This window comes from Pempheris klunzingeri, chromosome 10 (assembly GCF_042242105.1).
Source record: "Pempheris klunzingeri isolate RE-2024b chromosome 10, fPemKlu1.hap1, whole genome shotgun sequence".
NCBI classification, from domain to species: domain Eukaryota; kingdom Metazoa; phylum Chordata; class Actinopteri; order Acropomatiformes; family Pempheridae; genus Pempheris; species Pempheris klunzingeri.
Window position 1 is genome coordinate 536,427 of NC_092021.1, and position 27,558 is coordinate 563,984.

General features: G+C 42.8%; 3 protein-coding genes across 3 annotated transcripts in view; 2 read left to right on the forward strand and 1 right to left on the reverse strand.

Annotated features, from left to right (window-relative positions):
* The window catches only part of LOC139208019 (gamma-crystallin M1-like), a 72,584-nt gene that overhangs the window by 41,920 nt on the left and 3,106 nt on the right, over positions 1–27,558 (reverse strand). The gene's annotated exons all lie outside the window — the stretch shown is intronic.
* LOC139208785 (gamma-crystallin M3-like) lies at positions 404–1,245 on the forward strand. Its single transcript, XM_070838526.1, has 3 exons — positions 404–415; positions 627–869; positions 970–1,245. Exons 1-3 carry the CDS (start codon positions 404–406, stop codon positions 1,243–1,245), a joined length of 531 nt encoding a protein of 176 aa, XP_070694627.1.
* Positions 4,113–4,968, forward strand: LOC139208786 (gamma-crystallin M3-like). The gene is made up of 3 exons (XM_070838527.1): positions 4,113–4,172; positions 4,318–4,557; positions 4,690–4,968. Exons 1-3 carry the CDS (start codon positions 4,158–4,160, stop codon positions 4,966–4,968), a joined length of 534 nt encoding a protein of 177 aa, XP_070694628.1. The 5' UTR covers positions 4,113–4,157.

Consider the following 27,558-nt stretch of genomic DNA (forward strand, 5'->3'; position numbering starts at 1 on the left):
TCACTCCAGCAACAGAATTTGTGATAACAGAAGAAATTCACTGAACTGAAGATTTACATCATCCCTTAAAGATGATTCATACACTTCCTATCTGACTTTTTTAAGTATTTGTGGTTACTTCTAAACAAGAAAGGGCTGCAGTGTCTTGATATTATTCAAAGTAATCAAAAATGGAAATGATACATACAGAAGCCATTTGATCTAGAACGATAGAGCCTGTGAGAGGATGCATAATAACACTTTCTCATCAGCATTAACAAAGAGAGGGACTAACATTGCATGCTCATGCTGACTCAGGCTTCCACACAATAGTGCATTTGATTGTTTGGATGTGACGTTAGGTATAAAAAAGGCTTAAATCCAGGATAGGATTGCTATAGCATCACTCTATGTATCAGCCATCATGCACGGCAAGGTAGGTTTATGACAGATACCTGATTGTTCCTCCTCTGCCATATTTAGTCATTTCTTTGCCTGTGTTTCTCTGTTGCATTGTGCAGAAAGGCTACACTGATGCATACATTGGGCACTATTACCAAACTAGTATAATAATTAAAGCAGTTAAGATTGGTAACCATCTACCACAATGCATGATACTGAATTCTGGCTGCTCTCCTGGATTCCAGATCATCTTCTACGAGGACAGGAACTTCCAGGGTCGTTCCTATGAGACCAGCAGCGACTGCGCTGACATGTCCTCCTACCTGAGCAGGTGTCACTCCTGCAGGGTAGAGAGCGGCTGCTTCATGGTCTACGACCGTCCCAACTACATGGGAAACCAGTACTTCATGAGGAGGGGCGAGTACGCTGACTACCAGCGTATGATGGGTTTCAGTGATTGCATCAGGTCTTGCCGTATGATCCCCATGGTATGAAATTGAGATATCTTATATCTTGCATGGCTGATAAAAGGAGTAACACTTCCATTAAAATGACTAATCACTAAGTATTTACATTATCTCTTAACAGCACAAAGGGTCCTATAAAATAAGGATCTACGAGATGGAGAACTTCGGTGGTCAGATGCATGAGCTGATGGACGACTGCGACAACATCATGGACCGCTACCGTATGTCCGACTGCCAGTCTGCTCACGTGATGGACGGCCACTGGCTGATGTACGAGCAGCCCCAATACAGAGGCAGGATGCTGTACCTGAGGCCCGGAGAGTACAAGAGCTTCATGAGCATGGGATACGATGGAATGAAATTTAGCTCCATCAGACGCATTACTGACTCCTGTTAACTTTACAAATAAATCTGTTCTTAAAAAATCTGATCTCAGAAATAAAAAAAGTTCATAATCAACACTGCATAGCAATTTTTAATGTTGGGAGTCTCCGAATTTGATTTAATTGTGATTGACTGCAAAATCTGAATACACAACACAAAAGAGACAGTAGACAATTACTGATTGTCATCTACATTAGTAGAAGAAGAAAAGGGCATTAAATGTTACCATTCACAACCACATATTTTCACCTAAAAAGGTTTTGGTTAGTCATAAATATTATTCATAATGGTTTATCAGATGGCATAAGGGTGGAAATGTATGAATATATTCCTCTTCTGTAGAATCAGGCCAATGTATGGTTACCAAGAAATGCATTTAAAAAGTTATTCATACGTAAGGTTATAGTTATAGATGAAAACATGTATTTTGTAGCATAAAGTGTAGCTATGAATATAAGAAACATTAGGTTAGATAAATGGGATTCTTTTTATTTATCATGAAATATCATATACTGTACTGTGATAATTAAGTGAATCACAGTTTTAATTGCAGCAATGAGAAACTAAATGAGAGCAGTTTTATTTGTTATGTGGCATTTTACAATTTGGCTGAATCAGTTGTTAAAGGCACAATCCTCGAGTGGTGTCCAGCACACATTCCACCCCAACATCAGAGACCACATGGACACAGCGATTCAAATAAGGATTAGTGATTGAATGCAGACAATGTGGACTCGAATGAAAACACCTAACAGTACATATACTGGGCTTTTGACGTGATGGCAGTATTTAAAAAGCCAAGACAATCAATGCAATATTCAGCACACTTTTCACCACTCTCTATTATTCTTATCATTATTCTAAATATTAATATTGTTGTCGCTGGTGTTAGCAGCAGCACATTTGAGGAATGCCAATAGAATAGGAGCTGGATACTTTTCCATAAATTCATTTCTGTGCAGTCAAAATCTGTAATCTATTGAAGGAAATAGGAAATCAAAAAGCAATTGATGTATTTCAGATCTAAACTTGACTTGTGTACTGATTTATTATCATAACACCTAGCTCACTTTATGCATCTGCGTTTGCCAGATAAGACTTTGATTGCATCTGTCTGTTTTCAGGGTTTTTTCCACATTACATGCAACTCTGAGAACACATTTCAAATCTGAAGGCGGCAAGACTGAACCTAAAGCTCATTAGCAATGGCCAAAACATACCAGAAAAAGAATATTAACTTAAGCTAGCCAGTCAGTCATTCAGATGGATATACAGCAGTAAATGACAATTCTATCCATTGTCTGCCATTATCTGCCACCTCTACATTAAGTAAATGGTTTTAGCAATCAAATAGCAATTCACCATTGATGCTTAAAAATTGTTTTTTCAATATCAGATTGGTATCTAATTTGCCCAACATGTACACTGTAAGTGTAAAGTAGGTTATGGGTCATGATCTACATGATTTCTGACACTAGAGGGCAGAAACAGTTTCACAGCCAAGAGTACCACAAACGCTGCCAGCGTGATCGTGTCAGCTTCAGTGTGAAGCAATATACATTGATAACTGTGTCAATTTATAGCTCAGAGATAGAGAGAGAGAGAGAGAGAGAGAGAAAGTTATTCTGACTTATCAAACTCACAGGAAAGTACAGTGTGTTAATGCACTTAATTGCTGTTTATGTGGGAAATCTTTGCTATGCACACCATGTTACCAATAGGCTTTAAGGAGAGTTGAACTACCTGCTGTCACAGAGTTTCATGGTCAAATCAAAGCTCTGCTCCTGTATATTTGTCTCACTACTTTTCAAGTTACAAATTACTGGTCCACACTCCACAAACCCACAGAGAAGCCACTATAGTAGAGACGGACACCAACCTTCAACCTCCTCAAAGCAACAAACACGTTTTTTGATGCATCAGTGCCTGTTTTACTTTTGGACATAAAGCCAAGTCAAGGCAAGACTGTTCAATAATGAATTGGTTTTACATTCAAACTTGATATATCTCATCAAACACAAGGAAAAATTGAGTCGTTACTTAAACTTGATAACAGGTTGTTCATAAAGTGATAACCACACAAACTCATTGGTATGCATGCTCTCTCATTTCATTGGTGTCAAAGTTTTGAATAAATACACACATTTTGGCAGTGTGCCACATTATCATACTTAAAAGTACTCTCCACCCTCCATTTATTAAAAAAATGTTTTAAAAATCAAACGACGCTCTTAGAAACAAGACCCCAAGACAAAAGCATTAAGTTCACTGTCATTAGTTAGTTAACAATCATTAGTTGGATTAATTAAGATACAAAAATGTTTTAAAAATTAATCTATGAAGACTTTATAAGGTTCTATTGTTGCAAAAATGAAGATACAGACACTTTCATTTGGAAATATTAAAAAAAACAGCAATATGTTTCCTAGTGTATGATTATGAGTATTTATAATCAGTTTATGGTTTCATCTCCACCAACCAACTAGGTGATTTATATTAATTTTATTCTCATTAACTGAATGTCGTACAATCAGCATTGCTTAGGCAGGCATGTATTTGCTCACATTTTTTGGGAGAAAATACATATTCTGGTCTATTGTTCAACCTATTAAAAACATTAGGTTGGAGATAAAATATTTCATGAGCACTTCAAAGAAATTTATGTTTGTGGAAAACACGCTCTCTTATTCAGCAGCAAAAACAATACAAAGTGGGGCCTCTTCCCACAAATGCAGCCACCACAAATTTGTCGAAGGTCACTTTGAATTGAACTGTACACGGGGGCCTCTGCTCCATATTGCTCTGTCAGGAATTTAAACAATAGGGTCATGTATGCTTTGGGCGCAAGGTCAGGTATAAAAGCAACAGGGGGACATCGAGAAAATTGTGCATTCATTTTGAACCAAAACAGTGCTAACTGTAGCCATGACCATGGGCAAGGTGTGTGCACCTTTAGCTTTTGATTTCTATTTTTTTCGGTCTAATTGGTGCTAATAATTGTGAAAAAAAATTTTCTTGAATGTTTACTCTTTACAATCTGTGACACACTATGATGTCATCATACTGGTTTCTTTTTCTTTTCCAGATCATCTTCTACGAGGACAGGAACTTCCAGGGTCGTTCCTATGAGACCAGCAGCGACTGCGCTGACATGTCCTCCTACCTGAGCAGGTGTCACTCCTGCAGGGTGGAGAGCGGCTGCTTCATGGTCTACGACCGCACCAATTACATGGGAAACCAGTTCTTTGTCAGGAGGGGAGAGTACTCTGACTACCAGCGTATGGGCATGAGTGATTGCATCAGATCATGCCGCATGATTCCCATGGTACTGTCACTTACTATTTCCTGTTCATTTGAAATTAGATCTTAGACTTGTGAAAAATATTTAACCTTAAAGCAAATGTATTATGTTATTTGGAGGATTTCAGTGACTCATGTCACTCACTTAAATTTACAGCACAGAGGCCAGTTCAGGATGAGGATCTACGAGAGGGAGAACTTCGGTGGTCAGATGCATGAGCTGATGGACGACTGCGACAACATGATGGACCGCTACCGTATGTCCGACTGCCAGTCCTGCAACGTGATGGACGGCCACTGGCTGATGTACGAGCAGCCCCAATACAGAGGCAGGATGATGTACATGAGGCCTGGAGAGTACAGGAGCTTCAGGGACATGGGATACAGCGGCATGAGGTGGATGAGCATGAGGCGCATCATGGATTCCTGCTACTAGAGCTCCAGTGTATAAAAGCAAGGGTTTAAATAAAATGTTTCTATAGTGATTCCTCTGTTACCTATTATTGAATGATTATTGAGTGACGCATTGTGATATTTTAGTGAATATGGTACTTTGCCTCACACGACGGCACCAGAAATGTCCTGCTCATGCTACATTGCCTGGAGGAATTGGACTATCAGAGATAATTCATAATTGTCTAAGATAATTGAAAATTATATCGATTAATGGGACTTAGTGGCAGACACCTAACCAATGTGGTGGCCTACACTAGAGGGTAGCTTTCCGTGGAAGAGGGGTAGGTACAGCACTATCTAGTGGATCTGGTGGGAATAGCAAACTGAGGCCAGTTAAAGTTAAAGTTGAATCAAGCTACAACATGTGGTACCAACAGCTAGGTACTAACTTTGTTTCACACTGCTGGAAGCACACTGTGGCTCTCCCAGGCTCTATTTCTTTGTCAGGCTGAAATGCACTGCAGTAACAGCCAGGTACTAGCTCTCTAAGCTCACAGGGCTGGTGGCACACTGTGTCTTAATAAACAGCAGCTACAGCAGTAGCAAGCTCTAAGTGTAACAGTATGGGGCTTTAAATGTTTGTTATCAAACATAAGCATCAGTGTTAGCATTAGCTTTAGCCTTAATTCACAGTAACAGGTTTACAGTAACAGTTTTACAGCTGGACATGTAATTCTGTGACAGACTAGTGGTTAAACATGATGACTTTTGCTTTATCAAAAAATTTGGTGTTGACCAAAATTATGCTGAAAATGAATTCTGAATAACTGCCAACAGAACTCTGCCTCACACGGGGCACCAATTATGTTGTGCTAAGTACTCTGGGGCACCAGAGGGTTTGCACCATTTCTGGGGAAATCAGAATTAATGAATAATTATTAAAGAAAATTAATGATTATATTCATTAGTAGGACTAAGTGTAAAGTCCACCTTGATTGGGGCACCTCAATAAATGAGGAAAAATATAGCCAATTTAACCGATTCAGTCTCATAAAATAACTAAACTATCAATTTGGTATTATGATTAATAACTATTATATTATAACTTAATAACTACTACCAAAATTACCACATTGACAGCTAGTTGAAGGATTTCAGAGTTCTTGACAGAGTAGAGGTGGGCAATATTCACTCTTATACAGTATTAAAGAAGACAGCATGTGGATTAAAACATTTATTAAAACATAACAAAGTCAGACATAGAGACAATCTAACTAAGTGTGACTGACTAGATAACAAACAATAGGGAGAGTGTGTGTGTGTGTGTGTGTGTGAGAGTGTGTCGGTGGAGAACAAAAGGTGGGAGAACCAAATGTTGACTCCCTACAAAATGGCCACCAGACCCCCTGGTGTGTGGGTCAGAGTCAGACAAAGGAAAGCTAAGTGCTGTAGCTGTTATCTTAGCTTTTGTCTCTCAGTGGAGGTCTATTGTAAACTGTATGTGTGAGTGTGTGAAGGTGCCAGGTTAGGGAAGGATGTGTCTGTGTGAGCAACTAACCTAAACTTAACTTTATGGCTGCACAGTAAACTACAACACATCACAATAATCAAACTCAATGAACATTAAAGCAAATCAAAACCAATACATTAACAAGGTTAAACCACTGCTTAGCCATGTATACAGTAATGCTATGCTATATATGCCCAGTTAGAGTTTGTTTCCAGTCCTCAAAGGGAAGAGGAAGGTCCTTCAGTGTGCTCCTTTCTCAGCCTGTTGATGAACCAGGCTGGAAGAAGGTTCTAGTTCTTTGTCCTTGCTGTCCTGGCTGCAGGCTGGAGGAATCCATTTGCTCCTTTGTTCCTTGCTAGTTAGTGTAGTGTAAAAAAGACGAGTGTTGCACTAAAAGAAATTAAGTTTGCACGCTGCCATATTGATTTAAACACTGGAACTATTGAAATAATGGAGTAAACACTAGAACAGCTACACATATGCTGAAGGATGTTATGTTGATTGAAGTTTTAGTAATTAGTCTGACTATGACTTATATTCTTCACCATGGTTTGAATACATATACTCCTCACTATGACTTTGCATGTACTCATCACTGGACTGAAGTAAAACTGTGTGTATCCCTCACTCCTTGACCCTCACTCTATCACATTTATGTTAAAACAAGTGCACTTACATTAAACACTATAATTTTTAAAAAAGGCAACAAAAGGAAGGTAAAATGAGGAGAGAGTTTAGAATAAAAAATAAGAACAAGGTGGGTCAGAGAAATATTGGTGTAAAATTTATACAACATAGCATATAAAAGAGAGCATGCCCACACTAAAGTGCAGGTGGCTGAAAAATGACATAAAAGAGAGCATGCCCACACTAAAGTGCAGGTGGCTGAAAAATGACATAAAAGAGAGCATGCCCACACTAAAGTGCAGGTGGCTGGAAAGTGACATAAAAGAGAGCATGCCCACACTAAAGTGCAGGTGGCTGGAAAGTGTGTAATAATTATACAACATGATATATATAAAAGAAAGCATGCCCGTGCCAGTGCAGGTGGCTGGAAAGTCCCTACAATCCCAACTCAAGGACACATCACCCAAGTCCCATCTGGTCAAGAAACATAATGGTGTAATGTTACACTTCCGACACCTGACCAATAATTATAATGGTGTAATGTTACAATAAAACTAGATTGGTTATTTTGATGCTGTGATGAAAGGAAACCAGGTGGAGCCTCATGAGAATATAAGCTGATGTACTGTATGTGCGAGCGCTGAACTGGTCTCCAGCAGAGCCCAAGGTGTAACAGAGCTGGACCCTCAGAGGTCCAGAGGAGAATTGGGAGAGCTGAGCTAGACCCTCAGGGATCTAGAGGCAGAAGCTGTCAGGGGTGTGAGAGAGCAATGGAAGGAGAGCTGCACTCTCTACAATCCAGGTGAGAGATCAGAAAGACAGACAGAGAGAGTAATGGGGGAGATCTGGTTTTATCATCATCATCTTTAAATATGTAAAATTCCTCTACAAAGTGACTGGATGATCTTTGACTACACTAAATGAATAGTGGAGCTATAAATTTCAATTATCAATCAATATTCATTTATATAGTTCCAATTCATAACAGTTATAAAGAGCAGGTCTAGGCCAAACTCTTTAATTGAGAGAGAGACCCAACAATTCAGGAATTTGCATAGAGAGAGAGGGAGAGAGGGAGGAGGTCAGGGATGCACGGCAAACAATAACCATAATATTAATAGTAACTATATTACTGATAAAAGGAATATGACTAAAAATGATCAATATGGTAACAGTGAAAAACATGAGAACCACAGCAGGAGAACCAGGACCAGGATCCACAGGAACCAGAGAACCACAGCAGGAGAACCAGGACCAGGATCCACAGGAACCAGAGAACTACAGCAGGAGAAGCAGGACCAGGATCCACAGGAACTTGACGAAGGCGGTCGCATTTCTCCCCTCTCTCTCCTTCCCTTATCTTTTCCTGCTCTGCTCTCAGTCTTGTCTTGACTAGGAGCCTCTCTCTGCACTGTTCTCTAGAACTCTAAACCTGAACCATGGAATTAGTGAACTGGTCTCTCCATGCAGTTGATAAAATTTTCAGTACCAGAAGAGCGGTGCCTGGGGAACCGGCATGCCCTCAAGGAACGTTTCCAGCTGGCTACACGGTCGACTCGTGGGATAAGTGGAGGACCATGTGCCTGGCGGACCCGTCCATTGAGGATGTGGAAGATGTTTATCTGTTTGGATCCATGATACTAGGTGCTCTGCTGATTGGACTATGCTTTGCACTGATGTATCGTCAAATCTGGAAGACGGTGGCAGCAGTCAAGGGCTCCACTCCGCTGCCGACCATGATTGAGGGCTTACACAGGGCTCAGGCCACGGCCGCGGCTGCGGTTCTCAACCGCTCGGATAACATCTTGGAGAAGCTTTCGGCTCTGCAGAAAGGATTGGATCGTTTGGATTGATTGAGTGACCAGAATGAACAATAGAGTAAGCCAAGTCTATTGAATATGGCTGTCTCGCTCTAACCCAAATAATCTAATCTGAATTGGCCTCCCGTAAGCAGTGGCCTTGGCCAATGTCACTGTCTGAACAATCTCCCCTCTGAGTGCACTGCAGCTGGGACGCTCTTCCCCATCCCTCCCCCATCCACCTGGTGCTTGTTGGCTTATCTGGAACCAGACCAGGGACGTCTCCATGGCAACCGCCATGTTATCGCCGACGACCGCGAATGAACTGAGGCGGGTTTTGGGAACTGATGGGCAAACACATCGGGACTTACTCCTGCCCTATATCCAACGCCTTCGCCAGCTTCCACCCCTCCAGTACGAGGGGCGTGGTCCAAGGGCTCGCCTACCGGGGCTGTAGCCAGCGACCTGCCTCCTGCGGTGCTGGAATTCTCCACTCCCCTTTTCCCCTCCCCTGTTGCCATGTTGTTATTGTCATGTGATGTGCAAAAATTTGTGCTGAGGTTTTTTTTACCGGTCCCACACTGCACTCCACATGAGTACAGTCTGGTGTCGCATGTTTTTTCTCCTCCCCTCTCTCTCTCCTCCTGTTTTTTCCCCCACTTTCCCCCCCACTGTAAAATGGAATTTCTCCCCTTGGGGGGATCAATAAAGGTGAATTGAATTGAATTGAATTGAATTGAATTGAATTGAATTGAATTGAATTGAATTGAATTGAATTGAACCAGAGAACCACAGCAGGAGAACCAGGACCAGGATCCACAGGAACCAGAGAACTACAGCAGGAGAACCACGACCAGGATCCACAGGAACCTGAGAGATGAGAAAAGCACAGAAAGGCTCCGGGCTTCGCAATAGATGACCTTTACCACAAACGAAAAATGTGTTGTGTAGTTGCTGAATTACAGTTTGTACCTATGATCTGTTGTAAATATTTATTATGGCAGGGATATGACCGAGGATGCTATTATTACCACAGTGTTCCCATGTGACAGAGAAACCTCAGAGAAAATTTTGCCTCTACTGAGCTGTATGCCTGTAGAAAACCCACTGCAATAATGTCATGATAGTTTATAATGTACATGACACCTTAGAGACCTTTTCCAACAACATAACTACTCTGGGTGGCATTACTCTGGCCTCCTGCTCCACTGTGAGGAATCTGGAAGTTATTGTTGTGTCTTGAAACCGAAGTTTTTGGCCACTGGGCCAAACTATGAACAGTTTAGCAATGTTCAATTATACAGAAAAGGCTTCTCAATGGAGTCAAAAAATGAACAGCAGAAGTCAGAAAACAACTTCTCAGAGGAGCTCAAAAATCATCAGGAGTCAAGAGTATAAAGCCAGCAAAGTCTTTAATGCCGGCAGCAAAGAGAGAACATCTCGTGTACATTACATACAACCAGAGAGCTCTGAGCTCCACTGGACAATCCCTATGTTTATATTCCCTGGAGTTCCTACAGGCTCCACCTGTTCCCTGTCAATCATCCCACCCCTAAACATTTTCATTGGTTTCTAACATTACACCCACCACCTCATTACACCTTACACCAGTATGTTCTGCACCCACCAACTAATCATTAGCATTACACCAGTATGTTCTTGCTCCATGTATGGAAGGGACATTCTTACAGTGGGGCAAAAAAGTATTTAGTCAGTTCTCCCACTTAAAAAGATAAGAGAGGCCTGTAATTTTCATCATAGGTACACTTCAACTATGAGAGACAGAATGGGGGGAAAGAATCCAGGAAATCACATTGTAGGATTTTTAAAGAATTTATTTGCATATTATGGTGGAAAATAAGTATTTGGTCAATAACAAAAGTTCATCTCAATACTTTGTTATATACCCTTTGTTGGCAATGACAGAGGTCAAACGTTTTCTGTAAGTCTTCACAAGGTTTTCACACACTGTTGCTGGTATTTTGGCCCATTCCTCCATGCAGATCTCCTCTAGAGCAGTGATGTTTTGGGGCTGTCGCTGGGCAACACGGACTTTCAACTCCCTCCAAAGATTTTCTATGGGGTTGAGATCTGGAGACTGGCTAGGCCACTCCAGGACCTTGAAATGCTTCTTACGAAGCCACTCCTTCATTGCCCGGGCGGTGTGTTTGGGATCATTGTCATGCTGAAAGACCCAGCCACGTTTCATCTTCAATGCCCTTGCTGATGGAAGGAGGTTTTCACTCAAAATCTCACGATACATGGCCCCATTCATTCTTTCCTTTACACGGATCAGTCGTCCTGGTCCCTTTGCAGAAAAACAGCCCCAAAGCATGATGTTTCCACCCCCATGCTTCACAGTAGGTATGGTGTTCTTTGGATGCAACTCAGCATTCTTTCTCCTCCAAACACGACAAGTTGAGTTTTTACCAAAAAGTTCTATTTTGGTTTCATCTGACCATATGACATTCTCCCAATCCTCTTCTGGATCATCCAAATGCTCTCTAGCAAACTTCAGACGGGCCTGGACACGTCTGGCACTGCAGGATTTGAGTCCCTGGCGGCGTAGTGTGTTACTGATGGTAGCCTTTGTTACTTTGGTCCCAGCTCTCTGCAGGTCATTCACTAGGTCCCCCCGTGTGGTTCTGGGACTTTTGCTCACCGTTCTTGTGATCATTTTGACCCCACGGGGTGAGATCTTGCGTGGAGCCCCAGATCGAGGGAAATTATCAGTGGTCTTGTATGTCTTCCATTTTCTAATAATTGCTCCCACAGTTGATTTCTTCACACCAAGCTGCTTACCTATTGCAGATTCAGTCTTCCCAGCCTGGTGCAGGTCTACAATTTTGTTTCTGGTGTCCTTTGACAGCTCTTTGGTCTTGGCCATAGTGGAGTTTGGAGTGTGACTGTTTGAGGTTGTGGACAGGTGTCTTTTATACTGATAACGAGTTCAAACAGGTGCCATTAATACAGGTAACGAGTGGAGGACAGAGGAGCCTCTTAAAGAACAAGTTACAGGTCTGTGAGAGCCAGAAATCTTGCTTGTTTGTAGGTGACCAAATACTTATTTTACCAAGGAATTTACCAATTAATTCATTAAAAATCCTACAATGTGATTTCCTGGATTCTTTCCCCCCATTCTGTCTCTCATAGTTGAAGTGTACCTATGATGAAAATTACAGGCCTCTCTCATCTTTTTAAGTGGGAGAACTTGCACAATTGGTGGCTGACTAAATACTTTTTTACCCCACTGTATGTAGTGATCTGATGTTAACACTTCGTCTTCACTACTATTATCCTCTTCCATCCACTTTTAGTATTATTTTATTCTATTTCTAGTTTATTATTTTATTTTATAATTCACTTGATATTATTGTCACATATTTTATTACTTATTTAGTTCTGTTAAATCTTCCCTCAGCCTCCATAAAACACCACTAAGGAACATTAAAGCTTATCAGTGTCAGTATACTTAGAACGTTATGTCCTTTTTATGTATGATCTTTTACCTGCTGTAAATTCTCAATTTTAATATGCAATAAACTTCTTATTTTGATATATTATTTTCTGTTCCTTTATTCTACTCTGCTGCTGATTAAGAGTCTTTTAGTAAAGATTTAACAGCGCTCTTGTTACCTTTTTTCCTTCAGATCTCTGCTCTCCCTGTGAGGCTGTAAATCTACCTCTGCTGTCCCTTTGTTACAAAAATCAGTGGGTCAGCTGTCTGAGAAAAGATAACAAAAATGGCTTGAGTTGCAAAAGTTATTGAGGTGCTTTTATTTAAAAAAAAAAACCTGTCACCTCTCTGGTTTACAGCTGCCCTCACACTGACTCCTTGTGAGCTTTGGTGGCCAGAGACTTAAATGTTAAGCCCCTCCCTCTAGACCAACCAACCGCTGATCAATCAATTATCTTCCCTTTAAACAATCAACTTCACTGCCAGTTCTTACATTAATCAGAAATATCATACAAATACCACTACTTATAGGCATCACTACTTCCTAGTCAAAGACCTTAAATAAACCCCAAAGCTTTCGACACAACTTCATCAGTTAGGTAACATCACCTGTAGGAGACATACAGATTGGAAATGAGGTGCACGGTGTGTTTGAGTGTGTGGGTGTGTGTGCGAGCTGTAGAGGCAGTGGTTCACCTGGGAGTAGGCGTGTGCACGTATGGAGGTGTGTATAAAGGCGTGCACTCACCTGGTTCACAGATGGAGAGAGTCAGGGTTGAATTTTTGTTGACCGCTATTCGCTATTCACTATTCATTCATCATTTTTATCTGTTTAATCCGCTGTTTTTTTCATGTTTCATTCATCCATCCCTGCTGCGCTGTGATAGCTCTGTGCTGTTTGTTTTGTAATAAATGCACCAAAACGCATCTTTGAATCCAGCGTATTTATCATTATAGCGTCCGTGCGCGTCACAAATCCGCGAACCTGAGGACCCAACCTCATACTCTCAGCGGCTAAAAGGTTTGGTTTTGGAAGCCGCAACATTTTGTCAACAAAAAAGGCGTTTAATGAAAATCATCAAGCCGCGCACAAGCGCCAAAGAACAAAGTCATCACGCAACGACTAACCCGAGAACAAAGGAGCCACAGCTAAGTGCCACACAGGCTAAGCCACGTCACCCATTCACCTGGGAACAGGTAGGATTGAACCTGTTTGTTTGTGGATTAAGGAATCCGCTTCGACTGTAATGCATTCTGTCAAATGAGGACAATGTATTGAATGGATGGTACGCTGGCTGTGTTGGCGCATGGATCGTGGCGCAATTTCTCCGTGCTTTATACGATTGTGATGTCGGGACTTTGTGGCATGAATACGTGGCGGCTGGTGTTGTCTAAAGGCCTACTACTTGCTGAAATGTTTGGATCGAATCTGCTCTGTCAAGGAATTTAAATGCAATGTCTAAGGAAGGATTCTGATGTAATATTTTGGATGACTTTTAAGCGCAATGTCTATGGATGGTTTTGAATGCGTTCATGATGAACCGTGATTGTGTTGCTCCACACAAATAAAATCTAATGGAAATGAGTCAAACAAACCCTGTTGTTGAATGTTCAAACATGGAAAGTGAAAAAAGAGAGATTAAACTGACGGCCAAAGCTTTGGAAAATAAAATCGAACTGCTCCAGCGTGAGCGCAAAAGTGCTGTTAAAAAAATCAAAGCGCTTATTCCGCAAATCAAAGAGCACCTGAAATCAAAAGGAGATGCAACTGATATCCCTTCACAACTGAACAACTTGAATGCACTGTGTAAAAAGGCCACCGACCTGCACAATGAATTACTCCCACTACTTCCTGGTGATGAAGATAAGAAACAAAATGAGTGGTTTTCTAGCATTGTGGATTACAGTGATGCATTCAATGAACAAGTGGAAAAATGGATACAGGAAAATCTACTTGGGGACTCAAATAAATTACCATTTCAGACAAATATTTCTGAGCAACCACCAAAGGAAATAAACCATGTAGAACGAGTGCCTGTCCAAAAAGGCAAGGATTTGCCTGCTGCTGACCCTCCAGTACCTGTTCCCAAAGAACAAGATCCCCAGGATGAACTTCAGCCCTGTGACAGCATCTCAAATGCAACCAAGAGATCACACTCACATCATTCTTCAGCTTCACGCTCATCTGCTCGCTTAAAAACTGAAACAAATCTTGCAATTTTGGCAGCAAAACAAAATACATTAATGGAGAAACATGCATTGGATGAAGAGGAGTTAAAGCTACGCAAAAGAAGAGAGCAGCTATTACTGGAGAACGAAATTGCTGAAGAAATGGCAAAACTAAGCGTCATAAAATCACGAAGCGGTGTTGGCAGTAAATCAAAGTCAAAGGTTTCAGATGGAATGAACTCATACTATGAAAGGACACGCTCAAAACAACCACTAAATGTGGATGCCACTGAATTTGTGCCATCACTGCCAGTTGAACCAAAATCCAATGCAATCGAAACCACACGGCCAGCTGTGAAGCCTAAAGTCACTCACTTACCTGACATAAAACAGCCCTCAGGTCCTTCTTACATGCTTCAACGTTACCTAATGGTTCCTGAATGTCCTGTGACCAATGTTACACAAACTGATGCTTCACAAAATGACAGTGTGCTGGACATAATGAGAAAGCAAAATGAAATTACAACACTCCTAATGCAACAACAATGCCTCTCAGCACTCCCAAGGAGGGAAATTCCCATTTTCGATGGTAACTCATTGAAATACCACTCGTTTATTAAAGCCATTGAAAATGGAGTCGAGCGAAACACTAATAACAACTGTGACAGACTCTACTTTCTTGAACAGTACACCAAAGGGCATGCAAAAGAGCTGGTGAGGAGCTGTCAGCACATTGAGTCGGACAGAGGATATGTGAAGGCGAAGGCTCTATTGAAAGAGCATTATGGCAATGAGCAAAAGGTGGCAGCTGCATACATGGAGAGAGCTCTGTTATGGCCCACTATTAAAACGGAGGATGTGAAGGCCCTCCAGGAGTACAGCCTCTTTCTGCGTGGATGCTGCAATGCTATGGAGGATGTGCAGTATTTAAATGATCTGGACACACCCACAAACATGTTGGAGATCATCAGAAAACTGCCCTACAAACTCCGAGACCGCTGGAGGTGCCACGCTTGTGACCTGCAGGAAAAATATAACAGAAGAGCAAGGTTTATGGACATTGCCAACTTTGTCGAAAAACAGGTGAAAATCTTGACAGACCCTGTGTTTGGAAATATCCAGGACACCTCTACAACAACCAAACAAATGAAACATAAACCTCAACCTCGCTCCAGCATCAGAGGAACCAGCTTTGCTACCACAGTGAATCGTGTGGCGACAACAGCCCAACCTGTGAATAAAGATAAAGACATAAAACCACCAGCCAAGAAGATCTGTCCCTGCTGCACTGGAGGACACACATTGGATGTGTGTGCGCGGTTGGAAAAAATGGCACAAGGAGAAAATTGACTTCCTGAAGGAAAATGGTGCTTGTTTTCGCTGCGTGTGTATAGGACACATCAGCAAAAACTGCCAAAGGAAGATTTCCTGCTCAAAGTGTGGCCAAAAACATCCAACTGTGCTCCATAAAGACAGTGTGGCAACTGCAGAACCGGCTGAGAGAAGCGTCCAGGTGACAGTGGACGGCACCTTGGTTTCCAGTGGGCTTACAGGGGCTGCTGAGATGGATTGTAAGCTTCCTATTGTGCTGGTCCAAGTAAAGGCGAAGACGGGGAGTAAGATTATTCTCACGTATGCGTTTTTGGACCAGGGAAGTACTGCAGTGTTCTGTACTGAGAGTTTAAAGCAGAAGCTCAATTTGTCCGGGAAAAGAGTCAATATTCTTCTCAGGACCATGGGGCAGGAGAAGGTGGTCAATAGCTACATTGTGCCAGAGCTGGAGGTGGCGGCACTTGAGGATGACACCTTCATTGAGTTGCCAAAAGCGTACTCTCAGTTGACAATGCCAGTCCACAAAGCAAACATTCCCACAAATAAGGATCTGACCAGGTGGCCATATTTAAAACACCTCTCCTTACCGCAGATTGAGGCTGGAATTGAGTTGCTGATCGGAACAAATGTCCCACGAGCCATGGAACCACTGGAAGTCATCCGCAGTGAGCATAATGGACCCTACGCTATAAGGACGGTGCTGGGCTGGACGGTAAACGGACCACTAACAGGAAATGGTGGAGAGGCCGATTACTGTGAGCAGCCAGTAACTGTGAATCGTGTGTCCATTGTAAATTTGGATGAACTGTGGCAACAGCAATTTAAGATGGATTTTCCAGAATCAGCTGTGGAGGAACAAGTGGGTCTGTCCAGAGAAGACCTGAGGTTCATGGACATGGTCACAAAGTCGGCCAAACACATCGATGGTCACTACCAGGTTGCCCTGCCTTTGAAAAATCCAAACATCAGCATGCCAAATAACAGGAAAGTGGTGGAACAACGCCTATACCACCTGAAGAGGAGGCTCCAGAGGGATCCAGTGTTGCACATGAAGTATAACACCTTTATTAATGATCTCCTTGGTAAAGGCTATGCTGAAAGGGTCCCTGATGCAGAGCTGGAAAGAAATAATGGCAGGGTTTGGTATATATCGCACCATGGTGTCCACCACCCGACAAAGGGAAAACTCAGAGTTGTGTTTGATTGTGGTGCCAGTTACAAAGGAAAATCTCTGAATGAAGAGTTGTTGCAAGGCCCTGATCTAACGAGCTCACTAATTGGAGTTGTGACCAGGTTCAGGAGGGAACCTGTGGTCATCATGGCTGACATAGAAGCTATGTTTCACCAAGTGCGAGTGCCCCCAGAAGATGCTGACCTGCTGCGATTTCTCTGGTGGCCACAAGAAGACCTGAGCCAAGCACCAGGTGAGTACAGGATGAAGGTGCACCTTTTCGGAGCTACATCCTCCCCTAGCTGTGCCAACTTTGCCCTCAGGAAATGCGCAGAGGATTTTGGACATGAGCACAAGGAGGAGACAGTGGACAAGCTGCAACACTGTTTCTATGTGGATGACTGTTTGGTGTCAGTTGCAACAGAGGAGGAAGCACTGACCTTCTGTCATGAGCTCATGTCTCTGTGTGCTAAAGGGCTCTGAAGTGCTCGAGGCCGTTCCAGAGCCCTACAGAGCTAAAGGCATGAAGCAGTTGGACCTGGAGCGAGAGTCTATGCCCATTGAAAGAGTGCTGGGTGTGGAATGGTGCATCACCTTTAAATTCAAAATTGTATGGAAGGACAGACCACTCACCTGCAGAGGCATCCTTTCTACTGTTAGCTCTATTTATGACCCTCTGGGTATGCTCAGTCCCCTTGTTTTGACTGCAAAAAGGATCTTGAGGGATTTGTGCAGAAGAAGAGTTGGTTGGGATGACCCCATACCAGAGACTGTCTCCAAAGAGTGGCTTAAGTGGATGCAAGGGCTCCGCCTACTGGACAACTTTGAGCTACACAGATGTCTAAAACCTCTGGAGTTTGGAGATGTTATTACTGCGCAATTACACCATTTCTGCGATGCTTGTGAGGAAGGCTATGGTACAGTCACCTACCTCCTGTTACAGAATGAGCACCTCCAGATGCACAGTGCTTTCATTATGGGAAAAGCTCGTGTCGCCCCACTGAAGACAGTTACAATTCCAAGAATGGAACTGATTGCTGCAACAATGGCCAGTCGCATGGATGTCCTGTGGAAGAAAGAGCTACACATGAATCTTCAAGAATCTGTGTTTACGTGGATACAGCTTCAAATCCAGCCGATGTTGCTTCCAGAGGAGTCAACGTGGAGGCATTTCTGAAGGATGGACTCTGGATAACGGGACCTCTGTTTCTTTGCCAACCTGAAACAGAATGGCCAGTGAACCCTGAGCCCGGGAGCCATCTCTCACAAGAAGATCTAGAGGTGAAGAAAAGTGCTGTTGTAAATGCTGTACAAACTGAGGAGGATCCCATCACTCACCTGATCCATCATTATTCCTCTTGGATCCGATTAAAGAAAGCTGTGGCGTGGTGGCTGAAATACAAGGAATGGTTGTGGTCCTGTAGCAGGAAGAGCAAAAAGCTAACAGCCAATCAGAGTGAAGAAAGCATGCAGCAGCAGAGAAGGATGGAGCAGGAAATGTGTACATTTAAACATGCAGCTGTCCTGGGAGGTCTTACAGTGGAGGACATTGACAAGGCTGAGCTGGCCATAATTCAGTTTTGCCAGAGGGGAAAGTTTTCAGAGGAGCTTTCGTGTCTGGAAAAGGGACAAAATGTCAAGAAAAGTAGTCACCTGTACAAGTTGTGTCCAAGGCTGGAGGATGGAGTCTTGCGTGTGGGAGGTCGGCTCAGTAAAGCAGCATTGCCTTTGGAGTCTAAGCATCCCATCATTCTGTCAAAAGATTTTCATATTTCTGCCCTGCTGCTGAGAAATATCCATCAAGAGGTAGGACACAGCGGCCGCAACCACATGTTGAAATACTGGATGACAGGAGTAAGCACTGCCATTAGGAGAGTCCTGTCCAAGTGCACCATCTGCAGAAGACTTACCGCTACTCCAGTTTACCAGCAGATGGCAGACCTGCCTGCAGGACGACTCAAGCCTGACGACCCTCCATTCACTTGTGTGGGAGTTGAGTATTTTGGACCCTTCGAAGTGAGGAGCAGGAAGAGTACAGTGAAAAGATATGGTGTCATATTTACCTGTCTCGCATTGAGAGCTATTCACCTCGAGGTGGCACTTTCTCTGGATACTGATTCCTTCATAAATGCTCTGAGGCGTTTTATATCCAGAAGAGGACAGGTCCGCGAGCTACGTTCTGACAATGGGACAAATTTTGTGGGAGCAGAACGTGAGCTAAAAACAGCAATTGAACAGTGGAACCAAGCACAGGTGCATGATGTGTTACTCTAAAGGGGCATAAAGTGGGCGTTCAACCCCCCTGCTGGGTCACATCATGGAGGAGCATGGGAGAGGCTGATCAGATCTGTGAGGAAAGTCCTGAACTCCACCCTCAAAGTGCAACGCCTGGATGAGGAGGGACTCCACACAGTCTTCTGTGAAGTTGAAGCCATTATCAATAGCAGGCCCATCACCAAGGCCTCCACGGATCCTAATGACCTGGAGGCACTGACGCCGAACCATCTGCTACTGCTTAAAAACCAGCCTTCATTACCACCTGGAGAGTTCCAAGCAGCAGACTTGTACGCACAGAGAAGATGGAGACAAGTTCAGTACATATCTGATCTTTTCTGGACACGCTGGACAAAGGAGTACCTGCCTCTGTTACAGGAACGACAGAGATGGACTGGAGTTCAGAGAAACCTTGTCGTAGGAGATCTAGTTCTGCTTATGGACAGTACTGCACCTCGTAATTCCTGGATTATGGGACGTGTGTTGCGAACCTTTCCGGACTGCAAGGGATTTGTTAGTCAAATTCGGATTAAGACTAAGACTAGTTGCTTGGACAGACCCATATCCAAGGTTTGTTTGTTGCTGGAGTCAGAGGAGGCAGCATAAGGACGTTGCTGACCTCTACTGAGACTCTGTTTTTTCTGGACTTGTGCTGGACCTTTGCACTAGTTGGTCATAGAGATGCCCAGAAGAAGGAATATTCTGTGTATTCTGTGCAATATTCATGGACTTTTGTAACTTATTAGACATTATGCATTTGAAATTGATATGATGATTTATTATGTCTCTTATTGTGTTCTTAAATGTGAATTATTATGTGAGATCTAATAATTAGGGGCTGGTGTGTAGGAGACATACAGATTGGAAATGAGGTGCACGGTGTGTTTGAGTGTGTGGGTGTGTGTGCGAGCTGTAGAGGCAGTAGTTCACCTGGGAGTAGGCGTGTGCACGTATGGAGGTGTGTATAAAGGCGTGCACTCACCTGGTTCACAGATGGAGAGAGTCAGGGTTGGGTGGTAGCCGTAATTTTTGTTGACCGCTATTCGCTATTCATTCATCATTTTTATCTGTTTAATCCGCTGTTTTTTTCATGTTTCATTCATCCATCCCTGCTGCGCTGTGATAGCTCTGTGCTGTTTGTTTTGTAATAAATGCACCAAAACGCATCTTTGAATCCAGCGTATTTATCATTATAGCGTCCGTGCGTGTCACAAATCCGCGAACCTCAGGACCCAACCTCATACTCTCAGTGGCTAAAAGGTTTGGTTTTGGAAGCCGCAACATCACCTATAACCCGGTTAGACATGGTATCTTCCGCCATCAGCACACCTGCACGGGACCTCTGTAGCCTCTATATAAGCCACCACTATGCATCAGCTCTGTTTCAGACCCTGAAACATGTGCCATCCCCAATCAGTGATAGAGTCTTCGTCACACCCTTCAACTCTTTGCTCACTCTCTCTCTGCTCTCCCCTTGAGGTTATAAATCTACTCTCCCTCAAGGCATCACTCACACACACACATGCACTGCCTCGGCCTCTGGATTCACTTCCCCGACACCAGAAACACATGTCTTTTTGCAATGCACACATCCAACAACAATCTGTCCCACTCACTCATACTTTCCGCTCCATGGTATTGTTGGGGTTTAACAAATGGTATGTTCAATTTGGCTATCAGAAATAATTAATAACTATCAAAGATAATTAATAATTATTTAAATGAATGGAACTTTGTATAAAGTCCACCTCGATTGGGGCACTACGTCGATAAATGAGGAAAAAGTTAGATAGTTTAATTGATTTAGTCTTGGATGTAGCCGAGTACTCCTGAGGTGACCAGTCCTGCAGCTGCTGAGAGGCATCGTCAGGCCAAGATTTCAAGGCCTATTGTAAACTGTATGTGTGAGTGTGTAGATCAAGGTGCAGGTTAGAGGAGAGGATGGTTAGTCTGTAGACCCTGTGTCTGTGTGAGCAAACTAACATCAACAAAACGTTATGGCTGCACAGTAAACTACAACACATCACAATAATCAAACTCCATGAACATTAAAGCAAATCAATACATTAACAAGGTTAAACCATGTATGCAGTAATGCTATGCAATTTATGCCCAGTTAGAGTTTGTTACCAGTCCTTAACTGGGGAGAAGAAGTGTCCTTCAGTATGCTGCTTTCTCAGCCTGTTGGTGGGTTGTGATTCTTTGTCCTTGCTAGTTAGCAGGCTGGAGGAATCTGGTTGCTCCTTTGTTCCTTGCTAGTTAGCAGCTCGGTGCTAACTTGCTGGTGTGCTCCTGTTGCTCTGTTGATCAGCTGGCAGACTCATGGGTCATACCTGTACCGGTAAGCTTAGTTCAGGCAGAACTTGTCGCTGCCATGAAGAAGGTGGTCTGCTCTGGTACAGGCCACACTGAGGCAGAGACCCTCATGAATTTGAGAGACTCCTGGCAGGAGGGATCTTCTCCAGATGAGTCAGAAAGAGAGCACTGAGCTTAGCTCAGTTGACCCTCCGGGGTCCTGGCCTGGAAAGAGAGGATATCTCCTCTTCAGGAGGAGGGCGGAAAGAGGAGGTTCAGTGGGGGTAACTTGGTTTTGTTGGCTTGAGTTCGTAAAGTCATGTGTCCCACTCTGGCCAATGGTGGCTGTGAAGCTGGGTCCATGGTGATTTAGCACCTATGTGTGAAACTTGGGGACTCTGGGAAACTGAGTTAAAGGAGGGAGTCCTTTGTTCAACAGACAAAGAAACATGTAGTCAGGCCCAACAGTATATTCAGCACAAACTAGGCACAAGTGTTGAAACACTTGCAACACACACTCAAAACTGTCAATTGTCTCTCTGTGAATATGTTTTTATTATTTTTTCCTTTTATCAGATTTCTAGGTTTGTAAGCGATGAGTTTTTACAGACACTGTACCTGGGCAGAATCAATCCTGCACTCAGACACCATTCATTGGCAGAAAAAAAAGGCTCTGCTTACCTTTTGATTTTTGTGGCCTTGGGTCTGAAGTGCAGGTCAATCCTCCCAGGTCAGGTCCTCAGATAACTCTTTTTGATGATGATGGCTCGCTAATTAATGTTGTGGGAGGGAAACCCCCAACTTGGGCCAAAGACGTCAGTGTCAATCTTCTCCTTCCAGGTTCAAAATTTTTCAAAGTGCCAAAAATCAAAGAGTCAATCTTCCAAACAGGCACCAGGAAACTTCAGAGTTCAGCACAGTAGAGATTTATTGTCGACAACAAGCCGGAGACCTAAACAAGAACAAATCAGTTTTGACACACAATGCAAGGGTCCCATCTTTTACAGCCCAAAATCAGCAGAATTATCTCATCTGCCTGTCCCCTTGCGTCTGATCATTTTGACATACCCAGGGAATTTCCACTGGGCAGTTAGTATTTTTATTTATCCTACAGCACCTGTTGACACCATTAGGTTCCAATTCCTCCTCAATACATTTTTTAAAAACAAAATATTCACTCCAATTTACACCATTAGATTCTGGTTTCCTCTTACTGCATTTTTTTTTTAAAACAAAGTGTGTTTAAAACAGAGTATAAAATGTGATATTTGTGATATTAAATGTGATATTAAATTCTGGTTACATTGTTTCACACTCATTTTGATTGATTACGTGTTCCATCGCCTTTGTTATTTGATCAACCCTCCTGTTATACTAAACCACTGCGTTACTTATCTAGATCAATTCAGACTTTTGTTACCAGTCCTTGAAGGGAGAAAGAGAGAGGGTCTTTGGTGTGCTGTTTTATTAGCCAGCTAATCAGATGACGAGCTGAGCTGGAGAAAGGTTGTGGTTCTGAAGTCAAAAAGGTGGTCCTTTTCCTTGCTGTATCCTGGTTGCAGGTGGGAGGAAACCAGTAGCTCCTTTGTTCTTTGCTAGCTATGTACAGGAAGACTGTCATGATCCTGTATTTTGTCTAGTTCCGTTTTTGTCTCGTCTCATGTTGTCTTGTCATTTCCTGTTTTATTTTGTAGTATCATGTGTTTCCTCGTTTCAGTTAGTTACTTCCTTTCGTCTGATTGTCTGGCTCCTCCCTGATTGTTTCCACCTGTTCCCCATTACCCTGTGTATTTATTGTCTGCGTCTCCCTCTGTCCTGTGCCAGTTCGTCATGTCCATTGTCTTGCCATTCTGCGCTACCTTGTCTTTGATATCCCATTGTTGGAGTACCACTCTTGAGGTTTGGTCTGTTTCAGTTGTATACTTTGTTTCAAGCTCTGCCTTGCTCCTTTTGTTGTTCACTTTAAGATTAGTCTAGCTTTGTTTTTTTCAGTTGTTGCTTTGTATCGTGTTTCTAGTTTTGAGTGCCTTTTGCCTGAGTATTTCTGTTCTTAGTGTTTCGATTTTGTTTTGTTTGATCGCTCCTGTTTTTTCTCGGAGTCGCCTTTTGTTAGTTTTAGGGTTTTTGTCTTGGTTCCTGTTTTTGCATTTTGATTAAAGTTTTCTTTGTGACTTTAATTGAGTCGAGCGTGTGGGTTCCTCAGTCTTGTCTGTCCGGTCCTTGTCAAAGACAGTGGTTGTGGTGATTGTGATCTTGACATATTACAAGCTCATAGAATGATATATGAAGACCCTTTTTCATGTAATTCGACCACAAGGATCAGTTTGGTGTTATGGCCTCATTTTGATCCAGAAGTCCAAGATGCCCAATAAAACTCCCAGAACTTTAATTTAAATCACATCAGTGATGTTGTTCACTGAGCCAGGTGCTCAGAACACTAGTTTTGGAATAAAAAAGCGTTTTGTGTCAATACCGTTAATGGCCAAAAATATAAAGGCACCGGCCCTTTGAGTTGGATAGGCAGGAATAACCCTGGTAATGACTCAACAACACACTGACATTTCAAATGTGAACCAAGCGTTCATGTGTATGTATAAAAATATGGCAAATACTTGCATTTGCATCTTTGTACAGGCATACTCGAATGTTTTTTACATACATCAACCAGCGCTTTTCAAGAATGAGCTGCTGCAATTGTAACCACATCATACCATTGTGTGTCCATTGACCAAGTTGATTCTAATTCCTTGCTAAACCTTTGTTCAAGTGAACTGATTTGCCTCTAACTTGCTATCTTCCCCGGAGCGTTTCTGTGCTTTCTCATCTCTCAGGTTCCTGTGGATCCTGGTCCTGGTTCTGCTGATGTGGTTCTCTGGTTCCTGTGGGTCCTGGCCCTGCTGATGTGGATCTCTGGTTCCTGTGGATCCTGGTCCCGGTCCCGCTGATGTGGTTCTCTGGTTCCTGTGGATCCTGGTCCTGGTTCTGCTGATGTGGTTCCCTGGTTCCTATGGATCCTGGTCCCGCTAATGTGGTTCTCCACCAGCCAATGGATGTGCGTCTGTCCAAGGCTACAGCCTGTCCGTCCTTGGGAGCTGGATCTCTCCTTCACTGTGGTGCTCCTGGAGGTTTCTCTTTTCCCACTGGGTTTTTTGAAAAGTTTGGTCTAGACCTGCTCTTTGTGGAAAGCGTCTTGAGATAACACTGTTGTGAATTGATTGATTGATTAAGTTCACAGATCCAGGGGAGGCACTCACATACATCATCAACAACATCACTGCTGGCCAGCTCTCCTCTCGCACTGTGGTACTGTGGTATCTGGTGGGTGCATCTAAGGAGTGTTATTTATGACTGTGTCCACCTGGTGTTTATGGCTGTGCCTGTTGGTGTCTGTCTATCTAAATGAAGCATGAACTCGACAGGAGTGATTGATTTTTACCTCCTTATTTGGGTACAAATGGTTGTAAGTATTTTGGTACATTTTTAGCAAAGACATCAGCTGTTGAGCTAGGAAGTCAAGAAGAGTATGGCTAGAGAATGGGCTCAGGAGGAGCCGGGGGTTACGCTGTCTGTTCCTACAATTGGCTGAACGTCTTCCCAGGCTTCCATGGTGCCTGTTAGACAACTGATCTTTTTGCAGTAAACCTATTTTATTCACTAAGTCGTTGTCAGCGGAAGTTTCCTTTCATCAACTGCACATCATCAGCATCAGAGAAGATACAACAGTACAGAAGATGATTCGTGAAGTAACAGGTCAGGCACCATATGACTAACAAAAGTCTCACAATCTAACGGGACCACTGGAAGAGGCGGTGACGCTATCAGGGACTTGGTAGCACTGTTCTATGTCCCATGATCTATGCCACTCAATGGTGTAAAATGAGCAGACTACTGAAGGGTAAGTATTATAGAATAGTTTTTTCCTATATTTCCAAGAGCTCACCACTGGACCCTTATGGCGCCGGTTTACATTAGCCTATCAAACTCAACAGGACAAAATAATAGTAGACACAGGCCAGATGTTACATTATGTAAGAGGGTCATTACAGTTGGTAAAACATTTTGTGGGGGTGTGGGCTGGTTTTGAGCTCAGCTGCAACGGAGAGAGGTGCAGGAGTGGCCCAGGAGATGGCGCGGGAGAGAGGTAAGTAGCACCAGCGCACCTGGAAACAGGTGCAGTAAATTACCTCTCTCCCTATTTAAGCAGTAGCACGCCGGGACCTTGACGGAGGGAGAGAAGGAGAGCAGCACAGAGCGTCCCGACCGCTCGGAAAAACGGACACCTTTTGTTGTTAGCGTTAAAAAATAAACACCCTTGAGTTGAACTGTATGAGTCTTGTGTGCTGGGGAACCCACGGGTAGAGGTCTCTATTGCTACACATTTGTTAATCCAGGAAAGGTGCAAATGATAGCTTGCAAGTTTTTTTTGCAAAACTTTGCAAGTGTTTCAGGGGGGTTGCCCTTTCAAGGCAATAGGGTGTAAGTGTTGGTTATCACTTGTTGAATGTAGCTGTACTTGTAAGGTAAGGCAGTGCAAAAGTTTTAGGCAGATGTGAAGAAATGCTGTAAAGTAAGAATACTTTAATAATTGTTTATTTTTAACAATTTTCAAAATGCAAAGTGAGTGAACAAAAGAAAAATCTAAAACAAATCAATATTTGGTGAGACCACCCTTTGCCTTCAGAACAGCATACATTCTTCTAAAGACACTTGCACACAGTTTTTGAAACTACTCCTCCACAGATCTTCTGAGGATGTCAGCTGCCTCAGATTCTTCTGTCTCTTCATGTGATCCCAGACAGACTGGATGATGTTGAGATCAGGGCTCTGTGGGGACCACACCATCACTTCCAGGACTCCTTGTTTCCTTGTCAGAGGTTTGGCTTTTTGGCCACAGTTCTTCCATGAAGACCACTTCTGGCCAGACTTCTCTGGACAGTAGATGGTGTACCAGGGTCCTACTGGTTTCTGCTGGTTGCTGTGCTCAGTCTGATAACATGATGACCTGTGACATGAAACTGTTTTCACCAACCTCACCTTGGTAGCAGAGGTTGGCTGTTCCTCATCCAGTTTTAAGTCTCCTACAGCTGTTTCTGTTTCACTTAATGACTGTTTTTCAACCTACATATGAAATTGATAATCATTAGCACCTGTTGGTTAGTAATTGGTTAATCACACACCTGATTATGATCCTACAAAATCTCTGACTTTGTGCAAGTATATCTAGAAGAATTGATGCTGTTGTTTTTTTTTTTAAAAGATAAGATCAACTTTATGCATCCCGAAGGAAATTATTTAAAGTAATTTAAATAACTATTTGAAGGCAAAGGGTGGTCATACCAAATGTTGATTTGACTTAGATTTGTCTTCTGTTCGCTCACTTTGCATTTTGTTAAGTGATAAAAATAAACAATTAAGTTTTGTATTTAAGACTTTTTCTTTTTAATTTGTGCAACCATTTGTGCTTATCATCTCCCAAATCGGATAGACACTTGTATATGTAAACCAGGTAGTTCAAATGATAAGTAATAACACATACACTACTCACTAAAAGTGAGGGATATTCGGCTTTCAGGTGAAATTTCAGGATGAACCTAAAATGCATTCTCACCTTTCCAGGTGAACTTAATGTGACCTTCTCTAAACTTTTGAATGCACATGTCCAACTGTTCAGTGTCTCAGTACTTTCTGCACCAGCTGCTGTTCTCTAACAAGAAGCTTAACAGCAACATTCACAACAGGTTTGATCCATGAATCCACCAATACATTTCCTGCTTCAGTTAGAATTGGTATTTAAACAGTCCTCCTCATCCTGCTGTTCACATTCTGACATCATGAGACCAAGACGACACCTAACAGTTGATCAGCAGCACCTCAACACTGGAGGCTTCAAACAGGAAGTCCTCAGACGGAGGTGTTCACTGAGCTTAGAGGGTCACAGAGTGTCATCAGGAGGTTGGAACAGAGATACAGAGACTGGAAGAGTCACAGAAAGGAGA

Coding starts and splice junctions, on each gene's coding strand:
- LOC139208785 (XM_070838526.1), top strand. Junction 870..969: donor CTTGCCGTATGATCCCCATG/GTATGAAATTGA, acceptor ATCTCTTAACAG/CACAAAGGGTCCTATAAAAT.
- LOC139208786 (XM_070838527.1), top strand. Junction 4,558..4,689: donor CATGCCGCATGATTCCCATG/GTACTGTCACTT, acceptor TTAAATTTACAG/CACAGAGGCCAGTTCAGGAT.